Here is a 26,159-nt window from a genome sequence, read left to right as displayed (position 1 = left end):
CTATTAACGCTCAAAATCTTTCATAATTTCGTTACATGTTCCATTTTCGGTTTTCACAAAGTGTACCTCCATATAAAAATCACAGACGTAGTCCTACGTCAAAATGAAAAATTAAAACTTTTGGAATGTTTAAGCTATGGGCATTGTCAACAAATTTTGAAAAAAAATTTAAAAAAATGCCTTGTACATATTTTTTAAAAAGATCAGTTCTCTTTACAGCTTTTTTTTCAGACGTCATTTCGATCAGGAGTGACATTTACGTGCTACAACATATTGAAATATATTAAAGCCGTTATTTTGTCCATTTCCTAATGGCTGAATTGTAGCAAAAATGCGAATGATTACCCATAAAAAACAATTATGACAAATTTCATGCGAATTGGAGAAGGTCGAGTAAAAAGCTGTTTTTTCCACGTGCTGCTGAACATGGTTAAATAAGTAATGACAACAGAATAAATAAAAATAGCAGTATTTAAATAAAATTTAAAACACTTAATATGCATTACAAGAATAACAGATATTTAAATCAATATAATTTAAATACTTTACCTGGTGCTCCCCTTAACATTCGTTACTCATGCCAACTTTTGTAGCACGAGTACTCGCGCGTTATACTTTGTGCAACAGTGTGAGTTTTCCATTGCCATTTTGCTGCCGGCAAATGAGAATAACCCAAATTTGAGTTTAATCACATAAAGTGCAGGAACTCAGCGATGAGTAAATTTGCCTTATGTTTTCCCAGGTTTTTCCAGGAAAAAAAAACTCCCGAATATGAGAAAAGCAAAGATTGGATTAACTCAGTCTATTAGTACTTCTTCTACACTGAATAAAATTTTCGTCACTTTCCTCATCTTCCGGCAGAATTTACTCATCGCTGAGTTCCTGCACTTTGGGAGATTATGAGTGAACTACATTCTCCCCCCGAAGAACGCGAACTCGGGCTACACGAATTCCATCTACGTTGGTCTCGAATGATTCCGTTTACGCGAGGGAATCGCGTATAAGTACACGTAGCATATGGGATTTGACCTAATAGGAACCAACATGGAATATCTCGCGATCCTGAGCATATAAAGGTTCCTGTCTTGGGCAAAGTTGTTCAGTAGATCAAGACCTAATGATTTCCTTGTTTATGTCATATCTTGAAATCCTTGCCATCTAGGAAGTTGCTGTCTTCGGCAAAGTTGTTCAGTAGACCATACCGTTATTTTTTTTAAATAAATTAGTTGATATTTCGGCAACTTTGTCCTGCTGCTGTATATGTGAAATGTTCTTCGTGCTTTATAACAAGAAACTGTCATTCTAGGAAAATATAGCATTATGAAATCTGCCCTTAAACATTGTTTGCTGCAGGAGACGACTTCGAGCAACGCAAAAGTCCAATATGGAAAGTAGTCAAGGAGAGTCGACTTCGTCATTCAGCAATATCACTTCTATCATTCCTTCGTAATTTTCACCCAGCTGCTATTCTTAGTTTGCGTGAAGATAGTTGAAAATTAAATAACAATCATATTTGGTATGGTTGTAAAAAATGATCAGGAAATAAAACCAAGCACAGAATCCTTTTGGTGGAATTTTTTACGTTTAGTATGTGGACTGTCATGTTGAATTTCCCGGTTTAAAAAAAATTAAATGAATATTTGGATTTTGATCAATCAATGTTTACTTCGGTGTATGATAGTGTACTTTTCACATTTGATCTATATGAATTTATAAAAAAAAAATCAAACGATTACATCTCAGTTTCTTCCTTCCATCCAAAAGAAGGCTTCCACAATCCGTCAGCAATTCGAAAGCCTTAGTCCGGCGCTCCTCGTTCGTGTCGAGAGTGAGAAAGCGCTGCAGCTCCGTTAGTTTTTGGTGTTGGTCCTTAAATTCATGAGCGCTTGGTGCTGGCATCTCAAGGCTAACCGCCATGAGTTTCAAGATCTCCAAGTACTTCTTCAACCGTTGTTTCCTTTTCTGCAATCAGTTCATAAATTTCAGCTTGCGTCATATCAACAGCTCCCAGCGCCGGTTCCAGAGCTCGAATGTCTTGGGCGACGTTTGCATTGTCGTTGCTGGTTTCATTGACATTTCCGCTGATTTCAGGTGGCAAAAGAGCATTCCAGCAGTTCTTGAGTGTAGAAGGCTTCATATCACGAACGGCTTTTTCCAGGCTGTCAAAGGTATCTTTGATAGTGAACTTCTTCCACGATTTAATCAAATCGTCCCCTTTTTCATCCATTCGGTCCACAATCGTGCGGTAGCTATGATGGATGTAACGCAACTTAAAGTTTGCGATTATCCCTTGATCCAACGGCTGTAGTATGGAAGGCGTATTTGGAGGGAGGTAAGTCACTGCGATGTTCGGATGGATTAACTAGGAGAGGAAGGGGGGGGGGGCCTAGGCGCGTTGTCCAACACCAATAGGACTTTGAACGAGAGGTTCCTGTCCCGACACATTTGTTCAACATCTGGAGCGAAAATGTTGTTAAACCAGTCCGAGAAAAGGGATGAGGTCACCCATCCCTTTTTGTTAGCTCGGTAATGTATCGGTAGCTGATCTCTGCTGATGTTCTTGAGCGCTCTTGGGTCCGCCTTGATCCCTGGAACACTTTTAAGATGTTCAACGGCGTAAGATCGCTGAGGAATTTTCCGATAAAAAAGTTTGGTCTCGTCGCAATTATAAATTTGCTTTCGAGTGTATCCGCCTTGTTCGATTATTTCTGAAAATGTTCGTGGAAATATGGCAGCTGATACGACATGCCGATGCCTTCTCGCCGCGCATACGTACATTGTGCAACTTGTTTCGTTGTTTATAACGGTCGAACCACCCTTTGAGAAAATTCCGAACTTCTGTCCACCAACCATAAGGTTTTGATCCACTGAACAACTTCGCCGAAGAAAGCAACCTCCTAGATGGCAAGGATTTCCAGATATCACAAAAACAAGGAAATCACTAATTCATGCAAACTAGCGGCACGTAGTGAGGAAATTCCGAGCTTCTGTCCACCAACCATTAGGTGTTAATCTACTGAAAAACTTTGCCGAAGACAGTAACCTTTTATATGTCCTGGATCGTGAGATATTCCATGTTGGTCCCTATTTGGTGAACTCAACGAACAATTTGAGTTGAGTAACAGCTGAATAAGCAATTCTTAGCTAAAAAAAGCTTCGTTTTGCCTGAATAAGCTCTTATTAAACATTCAATGTATGTTGGGAAATCCCATATGCTACGTGTACTCCTTTTTTTTATAATTACTTTATTTGTACAGGCTCAATCGAATAAACTTTACAGCGCCGAGTTATCCTTTGCGTTATACATTATTACTGTCTTAAATTTAAAGTTAAAGGAACTGGACCGAGTATTCGCGGTTGTCTCGAGGTTAGTGGAGATTTACAATTTTTTGGATGGGAAAAGGGAAGAAGGAGGTTTGAAATGTGGTTTACGATACAACTATTTAATTAATCCTAAAACATGAAATTATTTCTATTCATCTTAAAACCAAACATTGAAAAAAAAAACCTCACACGTACAAAATACAAACTAAACACAAGGTTAATCAAACTTACAATCTAAGGTTAATATCCTTAAAGTAAACATATATGAGTTTCATAAACTCCAGATCGCGTCTAGCCAAAATATCCCGAACTGGAACATTAGGTTGTCTACCTCGAGCCCGAAGGGAATCATAAAAATGTGATCTGACTCCACGATACTCCGCACAAGACCAAAGGATGTGATCAGCGTCCTGGTAACCTTGTCCACATTCACAGAGATTGCTGTCTCCCAACCCCACACGGAACAAGTGAGCGTTTAGACAATAGTGATTGGACATGAGACGAGACATCACGCGTATGAAGTCTCGACTCAAGTCCAACCCTTTGAACCATGCAAACTTCGACACCTTAGGGATAATTGAATGTAGCCATCGTCCCATGCTCCCTTCACTCCATTGATGTTGCCAGCTAACGAGCGACTGCTGACGATAAATAGAGAAAAATTCACTATAGGCGATTTGTCGATCATGAATGTCGCCTTCCATAGCGCCCACCTTCGCAAGTGAATCCGCCTTCTCATTGCCCAAAATTGAGCAATGCGAAGGGACCCACGCGAAGGTGATGATGAAAGAGTGCTTTACCGGCCTAATGGAACGGATAGCCTCGACAGAACTGAGACTATCCGTAAAAATAAAGTAGTGGTCTGGAAGAAGTGAAGCAATAGTTTCCAAAGTGTAGTGAATTGCTGCCAGTTCAGCCACATACACAGAACAAGGAGCTTCAAGTTTTCGAGAGGCGCTATGAAATTCATTAAATACACCAAAACCAGCGGACTCCTCTATTAGAGATCCATCTGTGAAAAACGTTCTTCCAGAATCAACATGGCCAAACTTTGCAGCGTATAATGACGGAGCAATCATAGGACGATGATGCTCTGGAATTCCGCGGATTTCCTGCGTCATAGATAAATCAAAATTCACTGAATTGTCGGAGAAGACTACACGATTGGGAATATTTCTTGAAGGGCTGACATTCTGTGTTAAATAAAGGTAGTACAAAGTCATAAAACATGTTTGAGGATTTAACTCCAGAAGCTTCTCAAAGTTTTCGATCACCAGTGGGTTCATTACTTCGCAACGGGTGAGGAGCCTCAGAGATAACTCTGAAAAACGGACGGATAGTGGCAACATGCCCGCCAGCACTTCGAGACTCATAGTATGAGTCGAGTGCATGCATCCTAACGCGATACGAAGACAACGATACTGGATCCCTTCCAGCTTGATGATGTGCGTTTTAGCTGCCGACTGGAAACAAAAACTACCATATTCTAGAACCGATAAAATCGTTGTCCGGTACAACGTCAGAAGATCTTGTGGATGGGCTCCCCACCACGTTCCGGTAATTGACCGAAGGAAATTGATCCTTAGTTGGCATTTTCGTCTCAGATACTCAATGTGGGATCTCCAGGTGCATTTGGAATCGAACCAGACCCCGAGATATTTAAAAGACATGGAATGAGTGATCGGTTTACCCAAAAGTTGAAGCTTCGGTTGTGCTGGGCTATGCTTCCTAGAAAAAACGACCAACTCAGTTTTCTCCGTGGAGAATTCGATACCTAGCTGAATAGCCCAAGTAGACAAATTTTCCAAGGTATCCTGTAAGGGTCCTTGCAGGTCAACCTCTTTTGGCCCTGTGATAGACACTACGCCGTCATCTGCAAGTTGTCTCAACGTGCAATTGTCACTAAGACAATTGTCAATTTCTCTAACGTAGAAATTGTACAAAAGGGGGCTTAAACATGAGCCTTGGGGGAGACCCATGTAGCTAAATCGAAAAGCTGTAGAGTTTCCATGAGAAAAGCTCATATGTTTTTCTGACAGCAAATTGTACAAAAAATTATTCATTAATGGAGACAATCCACAAACGTGGAGTTTCTCTGAAAGAACTTCAACGGATACTGAATCAAAAGCCCCCTTGATATCCAAGAACACAGAAGCCATTTGCTCTTTCTTAGCAAAAGCCAACTGAATTTCCGAGGAAAGCAACGCGAGACAGTCGTTCGTTCCCTTACCCCTACGGAAACCAAATTGAGTATCTGAAAGAAGGTGGTTCGTCTCAACCCATTTGTCGAGGCGAAGAAGGATCATTTTCTCCATCAATTTCCGAATACACGACAGCATCGCGATGGGCCGATACGAATTGTGATCCGACGCGGGTTTATCAGGCTTTTTAATGGCTATCACCCTTACTCGTCTCCAATCGTCGGGAACAATATTGAGCTCCATGAACTGATTGTACAAGTTCAACATGCGCCTCATAGTGACGTCTGGGAGGTTTATCAGCAAGTTGAACTTGATTCTATCAGATCCCGGGGCAGAATTGCCACACGAAAGGAGAGCGAGTGAAAGTTCCACCATTGAAAAAGGCTGACTGATTTCGTCTACCGAATTCGCGGTTTCGCGAGGAATCAACTGCGACGGCACGGAATCCGGACACACTTTTCGCGCGAATTTAAGAATCCATTGATGCGAGCATTCCTCGCTTTCGTTGTTAGTAGACCGGTTACGCATTCTTCGCGCCGTACTCCAAAGCGTATTCATAGACGTTTCGCGCGACAATCCGTCTACAAACTGCCGCCAGTAACCCCGTTTTTTGGCCTTGATGAGGCTCTTGAGTTCGCGTTCAAGAGATGTGTATGCATCGAAATTCTCGCGTGTTCCGCGTTTCCGAAAAAGTTTAAACGCGTCGGACTTTTTACGGTAAACCTCCGTGCATTGTTGATCTCACCAGAGCGATGGTGTTTTCTTGTGTACTCCATTTACGCGAATTCGATTTAAGCGGTACGTGTTATTCGGGGGAGAGTGTAAACTAAAATTTGGTCGTTCTCATTCGCCGTGTACTAATCGATCTGAAATCAACGGACATTCCTCAAAAACTTGGAAAAATGTAAACGGAAACCGCGTAAACGGTATCCATACTACGTGGGATTTGACGTAATTGGTTACAACAAGAAATATCTCTTTGTCAAAGCCCAGGAAGTTTTGACAGGGCGTACCACTCTAGCAAATCTTTTGAACAGTGGCAAGAAGCAAGATCAGGCCAAAAGGGTTTGTCATGCTGCCTGATGAAGGGTAGTAATCTGTTTTGCAGACATTTCTTCACGTAAACTTTGCCATTCATTGTGTCTGTCGTTATAAATGGTCGAAATATTTTTCCACACTGGCATATCACCTGCCAAACCATGACCTTCTTGCCGAATATTTCGGTGTTAATGGCTTTGACCGATTCAGGAACATCCTTTCCTTTGGGCGAAGTGCAGAGCTGCGGTCCTGGCAGAGTCTGATAATCGGGTTTCACGTATGTCTCATCATCCATGATTATGCAACCCAATTTTTCCCCCAGCATTGAGTCGTACAGCTTCCGAGCTCACAAATGCAGCCTGCTGTTTACTTCGTTATGGTTGCTTCTGCTTCCGATGGGTTTCCAATCCCAATCTTTTCTTGGCCCGTATGACATTTGTTGCCGAAGTACCGATCTTCTTCGCTACACGGAATCGAAAAATTACCCAAAATTAAGTTCTTTTTACTCATCTCCCATGTTCCGTTCAATAAGCTAATTTTCATTAAACCGTTTATATTAGTTTACATTTGACTACGGCAAAAATAATTACAAACTCGTGAATATTTTCTACCCAAAATTAAGTTCAATTGACTCAAATTTGAGAATATCTCATACATATACTCACTAGTAGCTTAATGAACGATAGTCATGAGAAAGTCGAATCTCTCGGTCCGTTTTTGACAATAACAAGAAGTGAGAGTGGGATGCAAAACTTAAAATTACCCAAAATTAAGTAAAAAGAACTTAAATTTAGGGTATTTTTTTTTCTCTGTGTACATCTCGAACTGATACTAACTGATGCTGCTTAGAATGATCTCTTATCTTCTGGTCGATTGCAGGGTCATCGGGGACAGGTTTTCTTCCACGCCTCGGAGAATCTTTGAAAGGGAAGGATTCTTCATACTTCCGTAATGCGGTTTGTACTCCTCTAACGCTCATTCCGTCCTGCTTAGCCAGTTTTTTTTAAAGGAAAGTCCACTCACGGTACACCATTTGTGTACAATCCGTTTTATTTGTTCAGGAGTAATGCACGGATTTTCACAATTCCTCACAAAATATTTAAAAAACAACTGACAACACGTGTTAGAGTAGGGTGTAAACATCAGGATTCAACCAGAATTTTGTGAAATATTTCATGCATATTGAAATGACGGTTCATCGTTAGTGTATTTATAATTATCGGAACGGTCTTTACACGTGCAATTCTTGCGTTTGATATATCTCACTACTCGGTGCTAAAATACACGTGAAATCCTCGAATATATAATAACTCGAGATCCTGACCAACTTGAAAGTTAATATATTCTTCAAAGCTATTCAGGAGATGAAGATCTTTTGGCTGGTGAACAGTAGTTTTGAAATGTCCATTTAGTGAACATTCACTTAAATTTGACAGATGGAAAATTTTCAAATAAACCTGCTATTGCACCAGACTTATTTCTGTCAGACCAGGAATCCATTTTGACAAACACCTTCTAGAAAATCGGAAGATCATCAACAGAGGGGTTTTTGAACATTAGGGGAAATGGATGTAATGTCGGCCTAAATGCCTCTAATTTGGGCCCATACATGAATTCAACAATCGACTAAATTTTCAATAGCGACCAAAATATCCATTAGTACCGTCCCAATGACGCGTTCATCTAGGTAAAATTGTTAAATAGCAGATTTTTAGCCATTGGCCCAATCTTAGATCCATCGGCCAACATTAGAGCAATTTCCCCTATAATTTATTTTCGAAGTGAACCTAATTTCATAACCCTTTTTGCTGTATTGGTGAAACCATTCGCGTTGACGAAGAATCTGTAACTGTTCACTCCTATAGGACAACCCCATAAGCCAATGTCAGTTTCGTTAATCGCAGTGGATCATTTCTTATCATTTTATTTCACTGAAAAATTCCGCACTCAAAATTTCAATCTTTGCATAAAAGGACAAGTCAAAAGTAGGTCTACTCAAAATTGAGTAAACAAAGTTGGGACTGATAAGAGGACGAATGTTCAACATCGACCTGAACCCGAACGATGTTGTTAATTTGTCATCTTGTCAGTACCAGTTTTGTTTATCAGCGTAGCCCTACTTTTGACGGATATGAGTAGATCAAACCATGGTGGACAGCTTTATCACTATATGGGCGAGGAGGTCGCGGGGGGGAAAAGTGCGGTTTAGAGCAATTTTTAAACAATCTCGGTCGCTGTCCCATACACGGTAACTGCAAAATACCCAAAAATGACTACAAAGTAAGCATTTTCGAGGGAAACTGGGACTACCCATTAAATGAGTAAAATTGCCACTTGGCGCTACCAACACTTAGTGTCTAGTGTAAGTTGTGCAACTCCAACGCCATCAGGTTATCAAAGAGGGTTTTGAAGTGGGGAGGTCGCCGTTAGGGGGGCTTAAGTTGAATAGGAATATTTACACTAGTTTTTAGAGAAATTTAGTTCGAACCTCAACGTCTGTTATCTGTGGTAATAGTCTGCATGGCGACCACTATCAGCAGCTAGTTGGCGAGGTATACAACTCTAACAAATAGTTCGTAGGTATCAATAAATAGAGAATTACTATTTTCATAATTTTTTTAATATTCTTTCTGGACGAAGTGCTTTATATGTAAAGTATTCAGTTGACAAATGTCATCATTTGAGTAACCGTTACCCAGTTTCCTCCATAGGCACGATTACTCACATTTGAGTAAAAGTATGTTTTCCCAATTTTTGGCTGGACTGAGTGATTTTCGACTCAAAAATGAGTAGCCTCAAAAAAGCGTGTAGGTCACTCATAAAATGAGTAAACTTCTACTCATTTAAATTTCACTCATATTTGAGTGACATTTCTCATATAAGAATTAACTTTTACTAATATTTGAAAAAAAATACTAATTCAATGAGTAACCTAAGTCTTCACAGAAATTCTAGATAAACATTTCAAAAGGTCATATCTGCATTGATTGATTCCCTTCATCGACTTTCGCTTTCGTTAATAACTCAGTTACTAAACATTCCCTGATGTGTTTGATGTTTTTGATGCTAGATAACAATGGTACAAAATTAGCATGATATCTGTTTGCAAAACCGTGGTTATAACAGAAGAAAGTCGATGAAGAGATTCGATTAAATCATAAACGATCTTTGAAATGTTCATTTAGAATTGCTATTTTGATGTTGATTGCAAAGCCTGCATTGATTCAAAAAATGTAAAAAAAAATATATGTGTCTTGAATGTCAAAGCGGCACTCATTAGCCCATACCAGCCTCACAAACGTCTTCAAAGGAAACTCTTCTCTTTGCCAATTTTTTTGGTTCTATGGTTCATTTATACGCGTGATTATACATAAATTATTGAAAAATTAATGGCGATACACTCTAATTCGCATTAACATTTATTACCAGCCCTGATTGATCTATAAACCTTCACCAAGCCTCATCCGTTGATGATGGGCGGTGAGGTGTGTTTCTCATCGGCACCTCTGGCCAAAGGAATGATCGCCGATTCGCTCATGTACTTCCTATTATAGTCACTAGAGTGTACCCCATTAGGCATAAATACGTTAGGCATACGGACGTTAGGCATACGGACGTTAGGCATACGGACGTTAGGCATAAAGTCATTATGCATAATGGACGTTAGGCATAATATACGTTAGGCATAATGAACGTCAGGCATAACATACCTTACTGCTGTGTAACTCGAGAAACCTGTTTCGAGCATGGTGAACAATGCTTAAATTAGGCTAAGCGTTGAATAAAAAATGATACAAGTTATACAAACATAGTTTATTTAATAAGCACAGTATTGGAATCCATTATTTATCATATCATAAGTGACGTAGCTACATATTTACTTAGATCCAAGATTAGTACCGATAGCGGTTAAGTAACCTGGCAATGAAAACTCAGCATAGTTTTGAACTATATTTTGAAATCAATCGTATCTAGAAATAAAAAAATCACCCATTTGTTGTAATATATTCTTACACACATATTGCAATTGTCAAAGAAGAAAAGGTTTTCCTCAAAGAACAGCTCACGGCATAAAGAATGGTGAAGTCTGTGATTTTTCATTCAATAACAAAAAAACAGCTAAGGTTGAATAACATGTGATGCCAAAGAACAGCTCATGAAATGAAGAATGCTGTCTTCTGTGGTTTTTCATTCAATAAAAAAAAACATACCTGCTGCTTCCAGGATTTCCTGCCATACTTTTCGATACAACGATTCTATTTTTGTTTTCATCAGAATGAAAACTAGCAGAACCGTCTGCTGATGTGAGGCAGCGATACTTCCATTAACAGTGACGAGTTGCCGAAACAAACAAGGAACTGTGCCAAACGTACCATCTGTAACGCAATACTTTGCCTGTCCAAGACGTTGCAAGTTTTCATGAGTTCCAAAAATTAAGGCTCTTTCATTATTGTCACCGAAGTCAGCAATCAATAGACGGTCCCCATTATCATCCTTCTGGAATTCATCGGCTAGATTATGCCTAACGTCCATTATGCTTTCTTCTTCTTGTTCGCTTTTCAAGCTTATTGCTTAGCGCATATTAGCTTATTGCGTGCTCTCAACTTAGTGTTCTAAATGCACTTCCACAGTCATTAATTGATAGCTTTCGATACCAATACCAATGCATGAATTTGTATATTGTGTGGCAAGCACAATTATACTCTATGCCCAGGGAAGTCGAGAAAATTTCCAACCCGAACGTCCATTATGCCCAACGTCCATTATGCCTAACGTCCATTATGCCCAACGTTCGTATGCCTAACGACCGTATTCCTAACGTCGTGTACCCATAGCCACTATATTTATAGTCTGGCCGATAGAATTTCGATCTATCAAAAAGCGCAACCAATTCAATATATTGTAGAACAACAATTGAAAAGGTACTTTCAACTGTTATAAACAAAACATTGATTATTCTTTCCTCGCCAATCGAACGCAAATTACCAGCATCGTCGGATAGGGGAAACTTTCCCCAACCCCAAGATGGTGTAAGTTTGCGTAGGCGAGCCTTGAATCACGAGAAAAGGACGCAATATGACCAATGATACTCAAAACTCACACTGGACTAGCCTATTGGTCCCAAACAAATCGATTATCGTACCCCATTCTAGTCGAAATTCTAGTACTACACTATGTTTGTTTTGGTTCGCTATGAAAATTTGACAGATAAAATGAGGGGTTCGTGGATTTTCCTTTCGAGGGGTGTGTTTTGTACAGCTTCCTGACGCGGGATTTGGCCACCGTATTCTGTTTATCGGTTCGGTTAAGGCCACGTCCGGAATCGAAAGGTTCGGATTGCGCTTGAAGTAATCGCTCCCCTTCCTTGGTTGAATTGTACTATAATCCCTCATCTTCCTTGCGTTCACGGGGTCGGTCGTCTTCGCTTTTCTTCTGCTGCCAGCTCGCCGCTGGGTCTTCTGCGTCTCCTTGAACGATTTTTCCACACGGGACACTGTCGAATTGTCGATTCCAAAATTTTTCGCGATCCTCATGTGGGACTGGCCTGGATTTTCCACGACCGCTCCCATAATTTTTTGTCGAAGCACTTCTTGCTTGGAAGCCATCTCGATAACCACTTGACAAATTGTGACGAGATTTTGCACATGTAATTATTGCACTCTAAACTAATTTTACTCAAAATTTCATCAACTTTTACCCATGTAATAAAAAGTTATACACAAAAGAAAGTGTTGCATTTTTTTTTCGAGAACAATCTTTAGTGGATGATTAAGTGAGTGAAAAGTTATGATTGCGATTGGAAGCAAATTTAATAATTCCTAAAAGCATTGTTTTATCTGAACTGAGTATTTGCAACCTAGAGGGGGACGTATATTTGAAAAATCACATTTCGGGTTCGGGTCGGGGGTGCGGGTTGGGTTCAGGTATTTAAAATAACGAGCTCGACCATCTCTAGTGCAGAGGTCGCCACGAGGTTTAATAAAAAATCTTCAGAATTTTTCATACCGCTATCCCCTGGTTTAATGTCAAGTCCAGGGGAACCAGAAACGCCAACACGAACCAACCGGACAAGATAAATGTTCCCAAAAAGCTTAAATTAAGTGATTTACTTTTTGACTCAAACTACACCGTAACCATATCAAAAACACAATCTATTGCTTTGACGACTTAAATAAATTACACAAACACCAGTAAACAAAATAAAACCCAGTAACGCTTATAAACCCCACTCTACTGCCGCTTCACAACAAAGGTGTAAATATTTTTGCTGAAAAACTATCCCTGGATCCGCCGCGCATTGTTTCAAATTGCAACCACCACCAGCAGCAGCAGCAGCATCGACCGACCGAAGTTGATTTTTTGCTAATGAAAGGAGAAATTAATTTTCTATCTCGGTTACTTTTTCCCCATCATTACTTTTTGTCCCTTTTGTTCCCTCCTTCATTTACACACTAATGATTTTTTTGTTTGTGTCGTAAGCTTTCAGTTTTTGCGTTCGTCGTTAGTGTTTAGTTTTTTTTTTTGTAATTTGCTTTTGTTCTAATTTTGTCAGTAGCACATAAGACCGTTGTTGATGGCAACTTTTACTAACGACTTACTAATAGCATTCATTTTTCAGCGGATTTGAACGAAATTTAATTAACATTTCTCTTCTCGTGTTTTCTCTTCTCTCCCCAATCCCCGGTGCGCCTGGATGGGCGTGCTTGGGACTTTCTTTCTCTTACCCTATTCCTTGCAAACAAACAGTATAAGCTAGACTTTAGTGGCCTGGCCGGACGGGCAGCGAGCGGCGGCGCCCGGGACGAGGACGGTTCCTCGGGAATGCAAGGCGACAGCAAGGGATCCACGACCAGCACCGAGGCGAGCATGTGACAGTACGGGATGGCCCGCCGGGGCGTTAAAGGTGATGCCCGGCGGACCAGAGTATCTTTCCTGCTGTTTTAGAATAAGCATTAAACATTGCATATGGCCGTATTTATCGAATTTATATTCCGCGTTTGTGTATGTTTGATGATTCTCGTTTAGGAGCAGAAAACCGGATTCCAGTGAGCAAGAACCAAACTAAAAGAAGAAGAAGAAGAAAATCAAATCCTTACCAACCAAACGAAACCAAAAGAACCAAATACTCAAGGTGAACAAGAGATTCAAAGTTTGACCAATCCAGTGAGAATAACTCAATTTCTAGAGCGACCATCAAACCAACCGCATACACAAAAAGAAACCACATAAGAAAACACACACACGTCAGTCATAATTACGAGGAACAAAAAACCAGTGTTTGTTAAAATATGTGTAATATGAAATCATAAATATTGAAATATGAATGTTTAGTGAATCGAAACCCTAAATCCTAAAAACAAAACAAACAAAATCGAAAACTTGAGGAGAATCCCCTGCTAAAACAAATTCGCTATTTGAAACAAAATTCTACGCACCCCTGCCTTGCCCCCCCCCCTTCTAGATACGCTGAAATACACCAAGCACCACCGCTTTTAGTTCCAAGCAAAACCCGTGGTTGTACACGGCTACCCTGTGGACGCAATAAAATTTCCCTTAGTCGCTTACCTTTGCTAATGTAAACAGTATAGGATAGATTCGTTTCCGGTAGCTCAATCCAGTTCTAGCATTCTTTTCTCTGCCTCTCTTTCTCTCTCTCTCTCTCTCGCTTTCTCTTTCAACCACTCGCATCACACAACTCTGGCATCTTAGCTTAGATTGCAAACGCTCTACAAAGGATTTTATTCTGAGGACAGCTAGGTGCTGTTGCGACACAAACAATGAAAATAATTCAAAGGCTGGCCGGTGACATTGGTGTGCTGAAGTGGAAATTTCAACAGTTGGGGAAAATGCCCCGATTCGGTTGATTTTGAGTTGGGCTAGGCATTTTAGAAACTAATCCATTTCAAGACTGTGAGGTAATAGTTATACTACTAGACGTAGTGTTAATCTACCAACAATGACATATCGGCTCCGTATAGCTTACACGATTGAGCTTTCCAAATAAATTAAATGAAATTAAAAAAAAAACTAGAAGAGCTGCTTGACGGAAGGTCAAAATAGCTCAGACCAAAATCGCTGAAAAACTCAAAAGAAAGTCAACTGGTGCGTTTGGCCCCTGAATTAGATAATTTTTAAACAAGGGTGGAACACACTTAAACTTTTTCGCCGAGATTCCAACAGCCGAATAGTTCTGCAATTTATTTGGCTGAGATTCAGTAAATCAATTGCCGAGACTCAGCTAACAAATAACATTTTGATGAGATATCAGCTAACAAACAGATATTTTGCAGAGATATTAGCAAAAGTAAATGCCGAGGTAATCGGCTGTTGGAGATTTTACCGAGCTATATTAGGTGTGATTTCTGGTCCACTGATGTGTGATGAATAAAAAATCTAATACAGCTATGAACCACAAGTGATCCCACTGCCACTAAAAGTAACATTATGAGTGAGCCGCTTTTATAAGGTTGCAGTGCTGAATAGCTATTTTTTTTAAATTTATATGATATTCCCGTACAACTGAGTAAAAGTTACTCATCCACTGAATTAGTCTCAGTGACCGTGTATTCAACATCAGTAGTTTGCTAACGTTTTTAGGAGTCTGTCTGACTTCTTAAATATGTAATGATGCATGTAGACGTTCTCAGATGCCCTTACAGCATGACCAGGCATGGTAAATCATTTGCATTCATTTAAATTCATTTGTCCCTAACTTTTTTCATCAACAGAGTTCCACAAAATGATGTATGGAGTTTTTGTAGATTTTGTTATTAACTACAACTTTTTTCAACAAGTCAAATCCGTATCTCTTATGCATGACGAACCTGAGCGAACAGAAACCACTACTGTTTTTCAGTGAATGTATTTTACATTCACTGAAAAACAGTAACAAGTTCTGCCTGCTCTAGTTCGTGAGTCATAAGAGATACAGATTTGAGTTATGGGCAGTTGTAGTTAATAACAAAACCTACAATAGCTCTATACATCATTTTGCGGAATGCTGTTGATGAAAAAAGTTAGAGACAAATGAATGTAAATGATTTTCCATGCCTGAGCATGACTACACGGTCGTTTAATCTCACTCAAATTTGAGTTCCGTTTACTCAAAATACGCAAGAAAACAACAGTCACTCAAAGACTGAGTAACATTTTCCAAGATTTTCCTCACATGTAAACAGATTTATGTTCAAATTTGAGTGACATTTTTTCATATCCGGAGAGCTGCGAAATTAGGGCGTAATTACTTTTGTAAACAAACACGTTAATCGTCGATTTCTGGCAAATGTCAGCTCAATATCAGAAATTAACAACACAAACTGGTAAACGAATGATTCCTCTATCATTTTGTAAAGTTTGTTCGCAAGATTGAGCTTTTATTCGCGAGAAATCGGCGATTGACTTGTTTGTTTACGAAAGTTATTACGTCCAAATTTCAAAGTTCTCTGGATAAATAATAAAATCATAGGCAAATATGATGGTATTGAAATTTTTATGCTCATCCTAAATAATGAGAAAACCGAAAAAATAAACAAAATCGCGTAACATTAATGAGTGTAAACGGATCTCAAATTTGGATGACATTCAACGACCGTGCAGTAGTCATCATCACGACTGCACTTGTCGTTTGCTGTCAGTTCAAAATGTCTTCTGATGACTTGAGTGAATTTTCGATAAAAAGTTCTTTTATCGTCTAAGTACATACGACAACCGATACGTATTTACGTCACCGTCATTTGCCGATTTCTCGCGAATTAAAGCTTAATCTAAAAAACTAATAACACAAACAGGCAGAGGAATAGTTCCTCTATGATTTGGTATAGTTTGTTTACAAAATTGTTCTTTTATTCGCGATAAATCGAGAATTCTCGCGTCACTTTTCAAATAGACCAATGTAACAAATGTAAACAAATCGAGTTAAGCGATACAAGCTATTGCTCTTCTATCATTGTATGTGATACAAAAACACCCATGCAAATTTACTTTCATTTATTTAAGAAAATCATCGATCAAAAATTGTCCAATGTATAGTTTGAAATGATGGGTATATGATTGTTACTTCGGTCATTCGGACTGCCTAACATGATTGGTGCTCATTTTCCAAAGGCAGGGCCAATCTAAAGTTAGGTACTATACTCTGAAATCTGTGAAAGGGAATCTAGTATCATGTAGACAAAACGTCCAATGTAACACTCATTGATTATGTCATTGAGAAAAATCGTCCAATGTAACATGTCCGATGTACAACTCGACTTGTCAAAACGTCCTATGTGGTTTTTTCTATGTTGTAGCATGAAATTCAAAGTAAAATTGTGATTTTACCGTTTCTTCTGAATTTTCAACGTTATTGTACACTGACTACATTAAAAATAGTATTGCAAAATGTATTATTTTTAAACAGTTAAAATAATAATCTGTCGAACTTCAACTTCGATTTTCTCAAAATGGTGGATATGTTACATTGGTCTATTTGAAAAGTGACGCGAGAATTATTACGCCCAAATCTCAAGTTCTCCGGATATATCAGAAATCTTATTTGGTGACTCCAATCATATACAGTGAAGACTTCAAGCCTCTTCTGACGGCTTTTGACGACTTCAAATGGCCTTTGTCGAATCCAGATTCCCATGCACGGTAAACGCAAAATACCCAATAATGACTACAAAGTAAGCATTTTCGAGGGAGACTGGGACTACCCTTTAAATGAGTAAAAATATTACCCATTTATGAGTATTTGTTAATCAAAAATGAATACTTACTACTTGTTTTTGTAGTTGTAATTACTAATAAATGGGTAAAATTTTACTCATTTAATGGGTAGTCCCAGTTTCCCTCGAAAAGGCTTACTTTGTTGTCATTATTGGGTATTTTGCGGTTACCGTGTGGACGACTCCAACTAGGCGTCTTCTGGTGACTCTTGCCAAGTACGTTTACGTCTGGGGGGGGGGGGGAGGGGGGACGTGCTGTCAAATCAGCCTACTGATCATTCTTGTATGAAACTGGCTCCAAACGTAAACAATCGCTGTAGGTTGCTTATGGCTTGTTTACCTTTGGAACCAGTTATGCGAGGCATGCGAGGTAGGCGACGATTGTTCGTATTTGACATCCACAGCCCTTGGTTTACGTTTACCGCGTTCGTAAGTGACATACACCCACAGTAGTCGAGAGCAATTCCAGCACAATCCACTGCATTTCATCGACGAACACGAATCATTACGGCTTCAAACGTCTGGGCGTTAAGACTCCAAATGACATCTGAAAGCGTTTAACTACACCAGGAATCTTTTGGAGATTTAACGTCTTCTGACAATTAAAGACGGCGTTGTTGACTGGAAGCGTTTTCTGATGACTCTAGACATCTTTTGAAATCTGCTTTCTAGTGAATGTTTGGTATGTGAAAGTATTGTGATTAAAAATTTTGACTTATTGTTTCTAAAAAAATCCTTAGAAACTACTTGTTTAATAAACCAGTCATCTTCTGATGAGTTCATACGTCAATATAAGACGTTTTCGGAAGACGCCGGACACTTTCTGATTACTCCAGATGTTTAATAATGACTCCAGGCTTCTTAAAATTGAAGACATCATATCAAGAAGATTGGCAACTTTGCCATAATCCAAGCGAGAGATACAATAGCGCTGCGCTTGAGTGAAGGTGGAAGCAACGCATAGAAAAATGAGCAAATACACAAATCTTTCTTCTGAGGATGTAATCTTTGCTATCAAATTCGTTCGAAGCATTTACCTTTGAGCGGCAGCTGACGCGATTATAACTATCTCATAGCGTTCGTATGAGAAAATGGAAGAGTTGCCAGTTTTCTTGATTTGTTGTTGACTTCGCTAAAATGCTATTTTGAATGTTCACGCATACTTTAACAGTCATCTTCCAGCGAACGCAGATGACTTCTGGCAACTCCAAGTCTCTTCTAAAGATTTAAGTCGTCTTCTGATGGCAACAGGCTATTCCAGCCGTAATCAACTGATGAAATCGGGTGGAGCCAAGATTTCGTCTTCTGACGACTCCAGGCATCTTCTGATGAGTTCACATCTGATGATTTACGCCTTCTGACAGCCTCGTCTGACGACTCAAGGCGTCCTCTGACTCCAGACATCCTGTTTATGAACTATGCATATGGTTTCATCAACATTTGACAGATTCTGGTTAATTCGGATGCGTCTTTTGAGGACTCCAGTCTTCTTCTGACGATTCCAAGTCACTGGAGACAGTTTTTAATCTAAATTCCAGTAGCTGTACCAGACATTTTCTGGAAAACTTAGATGAAGAATAATTTTGACGATTGCAAACTTCTGGTAGCTCAAGCCGTCTTCTGATGACTCCATTCCATCTGATGGTTCCACGAGACTTCTGGTAACTCTAGTCATCTTCATACGAGTCCTTGCATGATGCAATTTTGTTTTTAAATGCAAAATTGTGCATGGGTGTCACATTGTTATTGCTTTTGAGACAGTTGTTAAGTCAAATGGATGCTTAGCAGTCATTTTTTAGCGATTCCAGACGATTTTTTTTTTGTCGATTTAGACATCTTTTGTTGATTCTAGATGTTTCCTGAAGACTCCACAGGTCTTCAGAAGACTAATAAACTACAGTGTTACTGAATTTGTCGTCATCTAGCCCTTTTTCGCTTAGGGTGATTTATGCGTCTTTTAGCGACTCAAGGCGTCTTTTAGCGAGTTAAGTCGGTTTAAGGCGTCTTCTGAAGACTAACGTCAGGTATGTACAAATTTCGAAGTTTTTAACGACTTTTGTGTCTTCTGACGTTTGTAGGCGTCTTTTGGATACAAGCTTTTGTCGTTTTCCGATGACTGATGCTGACTTCTGACGATTTCTAGATTAATGAGATTTTAGGTGCCTTTAAAAGCGACTCAATGCGTATTTTAGATGTCTTGTGACGACTTTATGCGTCTTCTGACGTATTGAGTCATCCAGGCCTTTTCTGTGAGTCGTGTGACTCTCTGTCACTAGTGCGATGACAAAAGTAACGTCTTGTGCGGTGAATCTCCGTGCAAATCTAATGGAGAGTCATCTCACATGACGTGACTTATGTCACCTCACTAGTGACAGACCCCCTTATTTTGCAAGTCACGTGACTCCCTGTCACCAGTGAAGTGACAATTATCAATTTACCGGTGTGAGAGAGAGTCAAGTAGCTCGCAGAATAGGAGGGAGAAAGTCACACGACTTGCAGAATGGGACGGATCTTCTGAATTCTGAATTAAGCCGCCTTTTTACGACTTTCATCGTTTTTGGCGACTTAATGCCTTGTGAAGACTTTAGGTGTCTTATGAAGGCTTTAGGCGTCTTATGAAGGCTTTAGGCGTCTTATGAAGACTATAAACATCTTCTGACGACTTTAAGCGTCTTCTAGCGTCTTTAAGCGTCTTATGACGAACTTAGGTATGTTATGAATTTCTGACATCTTCAGGATAGCCTTCAATCCCCTCTATTCTGCGAGTCACAGACAGAGAGTCACGTGACATGCATAATAAGTAGAATTACATTAAGCGTCTTATAGCAACTTTATGCGTATTCTGATGTCTTAAGACATCTTCTGACAAATTCTGACGGCTTTTCTCGTCTTTTGTCAACAGACCTTAGGAGTCTTATGACGACTGATTTTAAGGGGTCTTTTTAAGATTGATTTCATCGGATCTCTGATGACTCAAGCACACTTAGAAATAATTAATTTTACACCTAACGGAATCCATCTTTGACATAAAAGATGAGAAGTAAACAAACATGTCATTTAATATTAAGTGATCCGAGACTGAAAATTTAAGTACTCGACGAAAAGTACGTATGATTGAGCTGAATTTTCCATCTATTATGACTCATTTTTATGTCAAAATTGACGCTCGTATTTTTCACTCTCAGAGCACCTAAATTTGCATGCATTTTTTTGAGTGTGAGGCTTATTCTGCATTTCAGATGATTCTAGGTGTCTTAGGAGGCTCTTTTGAAACTATTAATCAATAATACATCTATCGATATTGGACGTATTTATCGTCTTTAAACGTCTTCTGATAACTTCTGTTGAATTGAGGCGTCTTCTGACGACCTTTAATGAGACGGCTTCTGACGATAAACTTTAGTGGTCTTTTGACAAGTTAAGTAAAGTTTCATGACGTATCTTATAAATTTCTGACAACTTCAGGTGCCTTTGGAGGCTTACCCAGTTTCATTACACGGAGATGTAAAACTACCCAAAATTAAGTACTTTTCCCTCAATTCCGGAGTTCAGCTCAATAACCCAAATTTGAGTAAATCGCGTATAGTAGTTACCATTTATCACCAGCAAACAAAATAACCTACTCTTAAGTATATTCTACCCAAAATTAAGTTAAATTCACGTAAATTTGAGAATATTCAATTTACTTAAAAGTAACTTATTGGGTTGAACTATATCGTTGGGTCGAATCTCTCGTTCCTTTTGCAAGTGAGAGGCTGAACTCAATATTAAGTAAAAAGAACTTAAATTTTGGGTAGTATACGTGTATACTCTTCGTCTTCGACTATGACTTCGTACGTCTTCTTACGACTTCTGATGGCTTGAGGCATCTTTTTTCGTTTTGAAGCGTCTTCGGACAACTGACTTTAATAGTCTTTTGTGGACTGAATTTAAACTTTTTCTAACGACTGATTTTAGGCTTTTTTGATGACTTCATTCTTCTCCTGACAACATTGGGCAGCTTCTAAACTGGTGACTACTTAAAGCGTCTTTGGAGGCTGTGAAACTACACGGTTACATAACATTAAGCGTCTTTTCAAGGAATTAATCTCTAATGATTGAACTTCTGACAGCATTAAGCATCTTTTGTTAAGTGACTTAACTGAAGACAAGGCGTCTTCTGACGATTTCAGGCGTATTCTTGCAATTTTAGGCGTCTTCTGTCGACTGTCTTTAGGCATCTTCTGATGAATTTAGACGTGTTCTGACAACCTTAAGCGTATTCCGACGATTGTATTAAGGCGACACCTTTAGTCGTCTTCTGACGACTTTAGACGTCTTCTGACAACTTCAAGCTTTTTATGACGACTGTCTTTAGGAGTCTTCTGACAACTTTAGGTGTCTTCTGACGACTTTAGGCGTCATTTGACGAATTTAGTCGTCTTCTGACGACTTTAAAAGTCTTATGACAACTTTAGCCGTCTTCTGAAGACTGTCTTTAGGTGTCTTCTGACCACTTCAGGCGTCTCCTAACGATTGACGGTGTCTTGTGACGATTGACTTTAGTCGTCTTCTAATTGCTTTAGTCATGTTCTGACAACTGACTTTAGGCGTCTTCTGATGACTTAAGGTGTCTTCTGACCACTTTAGACCTTTGCTAGCCAAAATAGGTGTCTTCTTACCACTTTAGGCGTCTTCTGACGATTGACGGTATCCTGTGACTTGACAGTTTAAGCGTCTTTTGACCACTTTGGGCGTCATATGACGATTGACGGTATCTTATGACGATTGACTTTAATCGTCTTCTGATTACTTTACGCATGTCTTAACGACTGACTTTAAACGTCTTCTGACGACGTAGGGCGTCTTCTGATGATTTTAGGCGTCTTCTGATGACTGTCTTTTTTATTTATAATGCATGTTTTTTTTTTTTTGAAAAGCAATAAAAAAGATCTTTAGAACTACATAATTATAAACAAATAGTTTCGACAGAACAAGCCACCATGTTAAATAAAACCTTTACATACATTCATACATCTTCTGACGACTTTAGGCGTCTTGTGTTGACTGTCTTTAGGCGTCTTCTGACGACTTTAGACGTCTACTGAAAACTTCAAGCGTTTTCTGACGACTGTTTTTAGGAGTCTTCTGACAACTTTGGGCGTCTTTTGACGAATTTATGCGTCTTTTGACGACTTTAAGAGTCTTATGACAACTTTAGCCGTCTTCTAAAGACTGTCTTTAGACGTCTTCTGACCACTTTAGGCCATTTCTGTCCCTTTTAGGTGTCTTCTGACCACTTTAGGCGTCTCCTGAAGATTGTTGGTGACTTGAGACGATTGACTTTTATCGTCTTCTGATGACTTTAGGCATGTTCCGACGACTGACTTTTGGCAACTTCTGGTGTTTTTAGGCATCTTCTGACCACTTTAGACCTTTGCTAGCCACATTAGGTGTCTTTTGACCACTTTAGTCGTCTTCTGATTACTTTAGGCATGTCCTGACGAATGACTTTAAACGTCTTCTGACAACGTTGGACATCTTCGAACGATTTTAGACGTCTTCTGATGACTGTCTTTATTATGTATAATGCATGTTTTTCTTTAATAAAGCAAGAACATACATAATTCTACATAATTATAAACAAATAGTTTCGACAGAACAAGCCACCATTTTATATAAATCCTTTACATACATTCATAAATTATCTGACGACTTTATACGTCTTCTGACAACTTTAAGCTTTTTATTACGACTGTCTTTAGGAGTCTTCTGACACTTTTAGGCGTCTTCTAACGACTTTAGGCGTCATTTGATGAATTTAGGCGTCTTCTGACAACTTAAGCCGTCTTCTGAAGACTGTCTTTAGGCGTTTTCTGACAACTGTCTTTAGGCGTCTTCTGACCACTTTAGGTCATTTCTGGCCTCTTTAGGTGTCTTCTGACCACTTTAGGCGTCTCCTTACGATTGACGGTGACTTGTGATTGACTTTAGTCATCTTCTGAAGACCTTAGGCATGTTCTGACGACTGACTTTAGGCGTCTTCTGATCACTGTTGACCTTTGCTAGCCACTTAAGGTGTCTTCTGACCACTTTAGGTGGTATCTTGTGACGATTGATGTTAGATGTCTTCTGATGACTTTAGGCATGTTCTGACGACTTACTTTAGGCATCTTCTGGTGATTTTAGGCGTCTTCTGAACACTTTAAGCGTCTTTTGACCACTTTGGGCGTCATCTGACGATTGACGGTATCTTATGACGATTGACTTTAGTCGTCTTCTGATTATTTTAGGCATGTCCTGACGACTGACTTTAAACGTCTTCTGACGACGTAGGGTGTCTTCTGATGATTTTAGGCGTCTTTCAATGACTGTCTATATTATGTATAATGCTTTTTTTTAATAAAGGTATAAACAAAGATCGTTAGGTCTACATGATTATAAACAAACAGATTCGACAGAACAAGCCACCAAATAATATAAATCCTTAACATACATTCATAAGTCTTCTGACAACTTTAGGCATCTTCTGACGACTTTAAGAGTCTTATGACAACTTCAGCCGTCTTCTGAGGACTGTCTTTATGCTTTTTCTGACAACTGTCTTTGTGCGTCTTCTGACCACTTTAGGCGACTCCTTACGATTGACGGTGACTTGTGATTGACTTTAGTCATCTTCTGAAGACCTTAGGCATGTTCTGACGACTGACTTTAGGCGTCTTCTGATCACTGTTGACCTTTGCTAGCCACTTAAGGTGTCTTCTGACCACTTTAGGTGGTATCTTGTGACGATTGATGTTAGATGTCTTCTGATGACTTTAGGCATGTTCTGACGACTGACTTTAAGCATCTTCTGGTGACTTTAGGCGTCTTCTGAACACTTTAAGCGTCTTTTGACCACTTTGGGTGTCATCTGACGATTGACGGTATCTTGTGACGATTGACTTTAGACATATTCTGATTATTGTAGGCATGTTCTGACGACTGACTTTAGACATCTTCTGATGACTGACATTAAACGTCTTCTGACGACTTTAGGCATCTTCTGATGACTGATTTTAGTCGTCTTCTGATGATTTTAGACATCTTCTAACGACTTTGGGCGTCTTCTGATGACTGTCCTCATTATGCATAATGTTGTTCTTTATAAAGCAATAAATAAAATCTTTCGATGGAATTTTAAACGAGCAGGTTCAACAGAACAAGCCAAAATTTTAAATAAATCCTTTACATACATTTTTCAACGTTTTCAAACGTCGTCATACGATTTATTGCTCAACGAAATAATTTATACTTTAACAGACGTTTTCTTAAGTCTTCAGGTGATTTCAAACAAAAATCGTCAACAGATTATTTATTACGTCTTTAAACGATTTTTAATGTCTACAGACGATTTCATATAAAGCATATAATTTATGAACTAAATTCAATTCAGTTGAAAAACTAAAGTAAAATACCCAGAGCTTTTATGAACTAACCGAATACAAAGGTAGTATTTATAATAAATGCAAAATGTCTGTGTGTGATGCACAAAGACGTCCAGACTCAGAAGGGACGACCACAGATCATAGACCTTGGCGTGATTGAAGTTGGAAAACTTTAAATGGTGTTAAAAATTAAGCACGATGAGGAAAATTTAACAACGAAAATTCCGCTGGGGTAACGCCGTCAGTTTACAGTTGTAGTTACAGATTCTGAATAACGTACACATATTTAAAACATGTCTCCGGGGTTTTCAAAATTGCCTAGACATTTAAAAAACTTCATTTCTAGATAGAGCTGGAATTAGGGCGTAACGGATTTTGTAAACAATGACTTCTCTCGATGATTTCTAGGAATGTAAAGCACGCCCACGCAAACCAACATAACCATCGGATAGGGAAAGTCTTCTCCTATCCGATGGTGATGTTGATTTGCGTGGACGAGCCTTGACTTACTAGAAATCATCGAGAGAAGTCACTGCTTACAAAATCTGTTACGCCCTAATTCCAGGTCCATCTAGATTTGATAAGCATATTGAGGCAATAAAATGCAAAACTCAATTTTCCATGCTAAAAAGTTTTACAAACCTTTCTGGAAACGTAAAAAACTAATCTCAAGATATTTCAAAATTGATCAATAGACTATTGAAAATCCGTCAACAGGGCTTTAATATTCCGTCTTCTGACTTTTGAAACTCTGTCTACACATTATCATGATTCATCTACAAACGCTTGAGAATCCATTGACAGACGTTTAACAATCCGTCTGCAGATATTTAAAAGTTCATCAATAGCGATTGGAAACTCGTCTACAGATGTTTAAATCTATTAATGGCCGTTTCAAAATCGGCGAACAGGCTTCTGATAATCCGTCAACGGACATTTAAAATTCAATTTATGGAAACGAAAATGTTCAAAATTCTATCAACGGACGTTTAAAATCCGTCTATGTAAGCTTCAAAATCCACCAATAGACAATTCAATACTCATGTACAGATTTGATTTTACAGACAGATTTGTTGATAATAACGTCCAAGCTTAATAATCCATCTGCAGACGTTTCAATATCCGCCAATAGGCGTTCAAATAACCGCTTGAAGACGGTTGAAAATAATTATACATTCGTATTATAATCCACCTTCAGACGTTTAATGAACCGTCCTCAGATGTTTAAAAGAACGTCTGAATACGTTTAAAAATCCGGCAACAAACATACAAAAATCCACTTTGGTTTAAAAAAAAATTCATCAGACCAAAAAAACACATCTACAGGCAGTTTTTAACGTCTACGGATGATTACATATCTGCCAAAAGACGCTTGTAAACACCCCCATAGACGCTTATAATCGAAGAGTACGTCAAAAATCATTAAACCTACTATAAGAAATTTTCTAACTATCATTCGAGCAATTCCACCCCAAATTACGAAT

General features: G+C 39.0%; 1 protein-coding gene across 6 annotated transcripts in view; it reads left to right on the top strand.

Annotated features, from left to right (window-relative positions):
• The window catches only part of alpha-Catr (alpha-catenin related), a 442,824-nt gene extending 426,541 nt beyond the window's left edge, over positions 1 to 16,283 (top strand). For 4 of the 6 annotated variants that reach the window (XM_065232156.1, XM_065232157.1, XM_065232155.1 and 1 more), the window contains one exon: positions 13,311 to 16,283. In XM_065232156.1, coding sequence (XP_065088228.1) covers positions 13,311 to 13,436 — 126 coding nt within the window. In that variant the 3' untranslated portion in view covers positions 13,437 to 16,283. The remainder of the gene's footprint in view (positions 1 to 13,310) is intronic. The other 2 variants (XR_010518373.1, XR_010518374.1) reach the window with 2 other exon arrangements.
• Positions 16,284 to 26,159: the final 9,876 nt, after the last annotated feature.

This window comes from Ochlerotatus camptorhynchus, unplaced genomic scaffold (genome assembly GCF_037179485.1).
Source record: "Ochlerotatus camptorhynchus isolate MF236.1 unplaced genomic scaffold, CSIRO-AGI_Acam_v1.1 ptg000364l, whole genome shotgun sequence".
Classification (NCBI taxonomy): domain Eukaryota; kingdom Metazoa; phylum Arthropoda; class Insecta; order Diptera; family Culicidae; genus Ochlerotatus; species Ochlerotatus camptorhynchus.
Note: the sequence above shows the minus strand (reverse complement) of the source record. Positions and strands in the feature narration are given on the sequence as shown.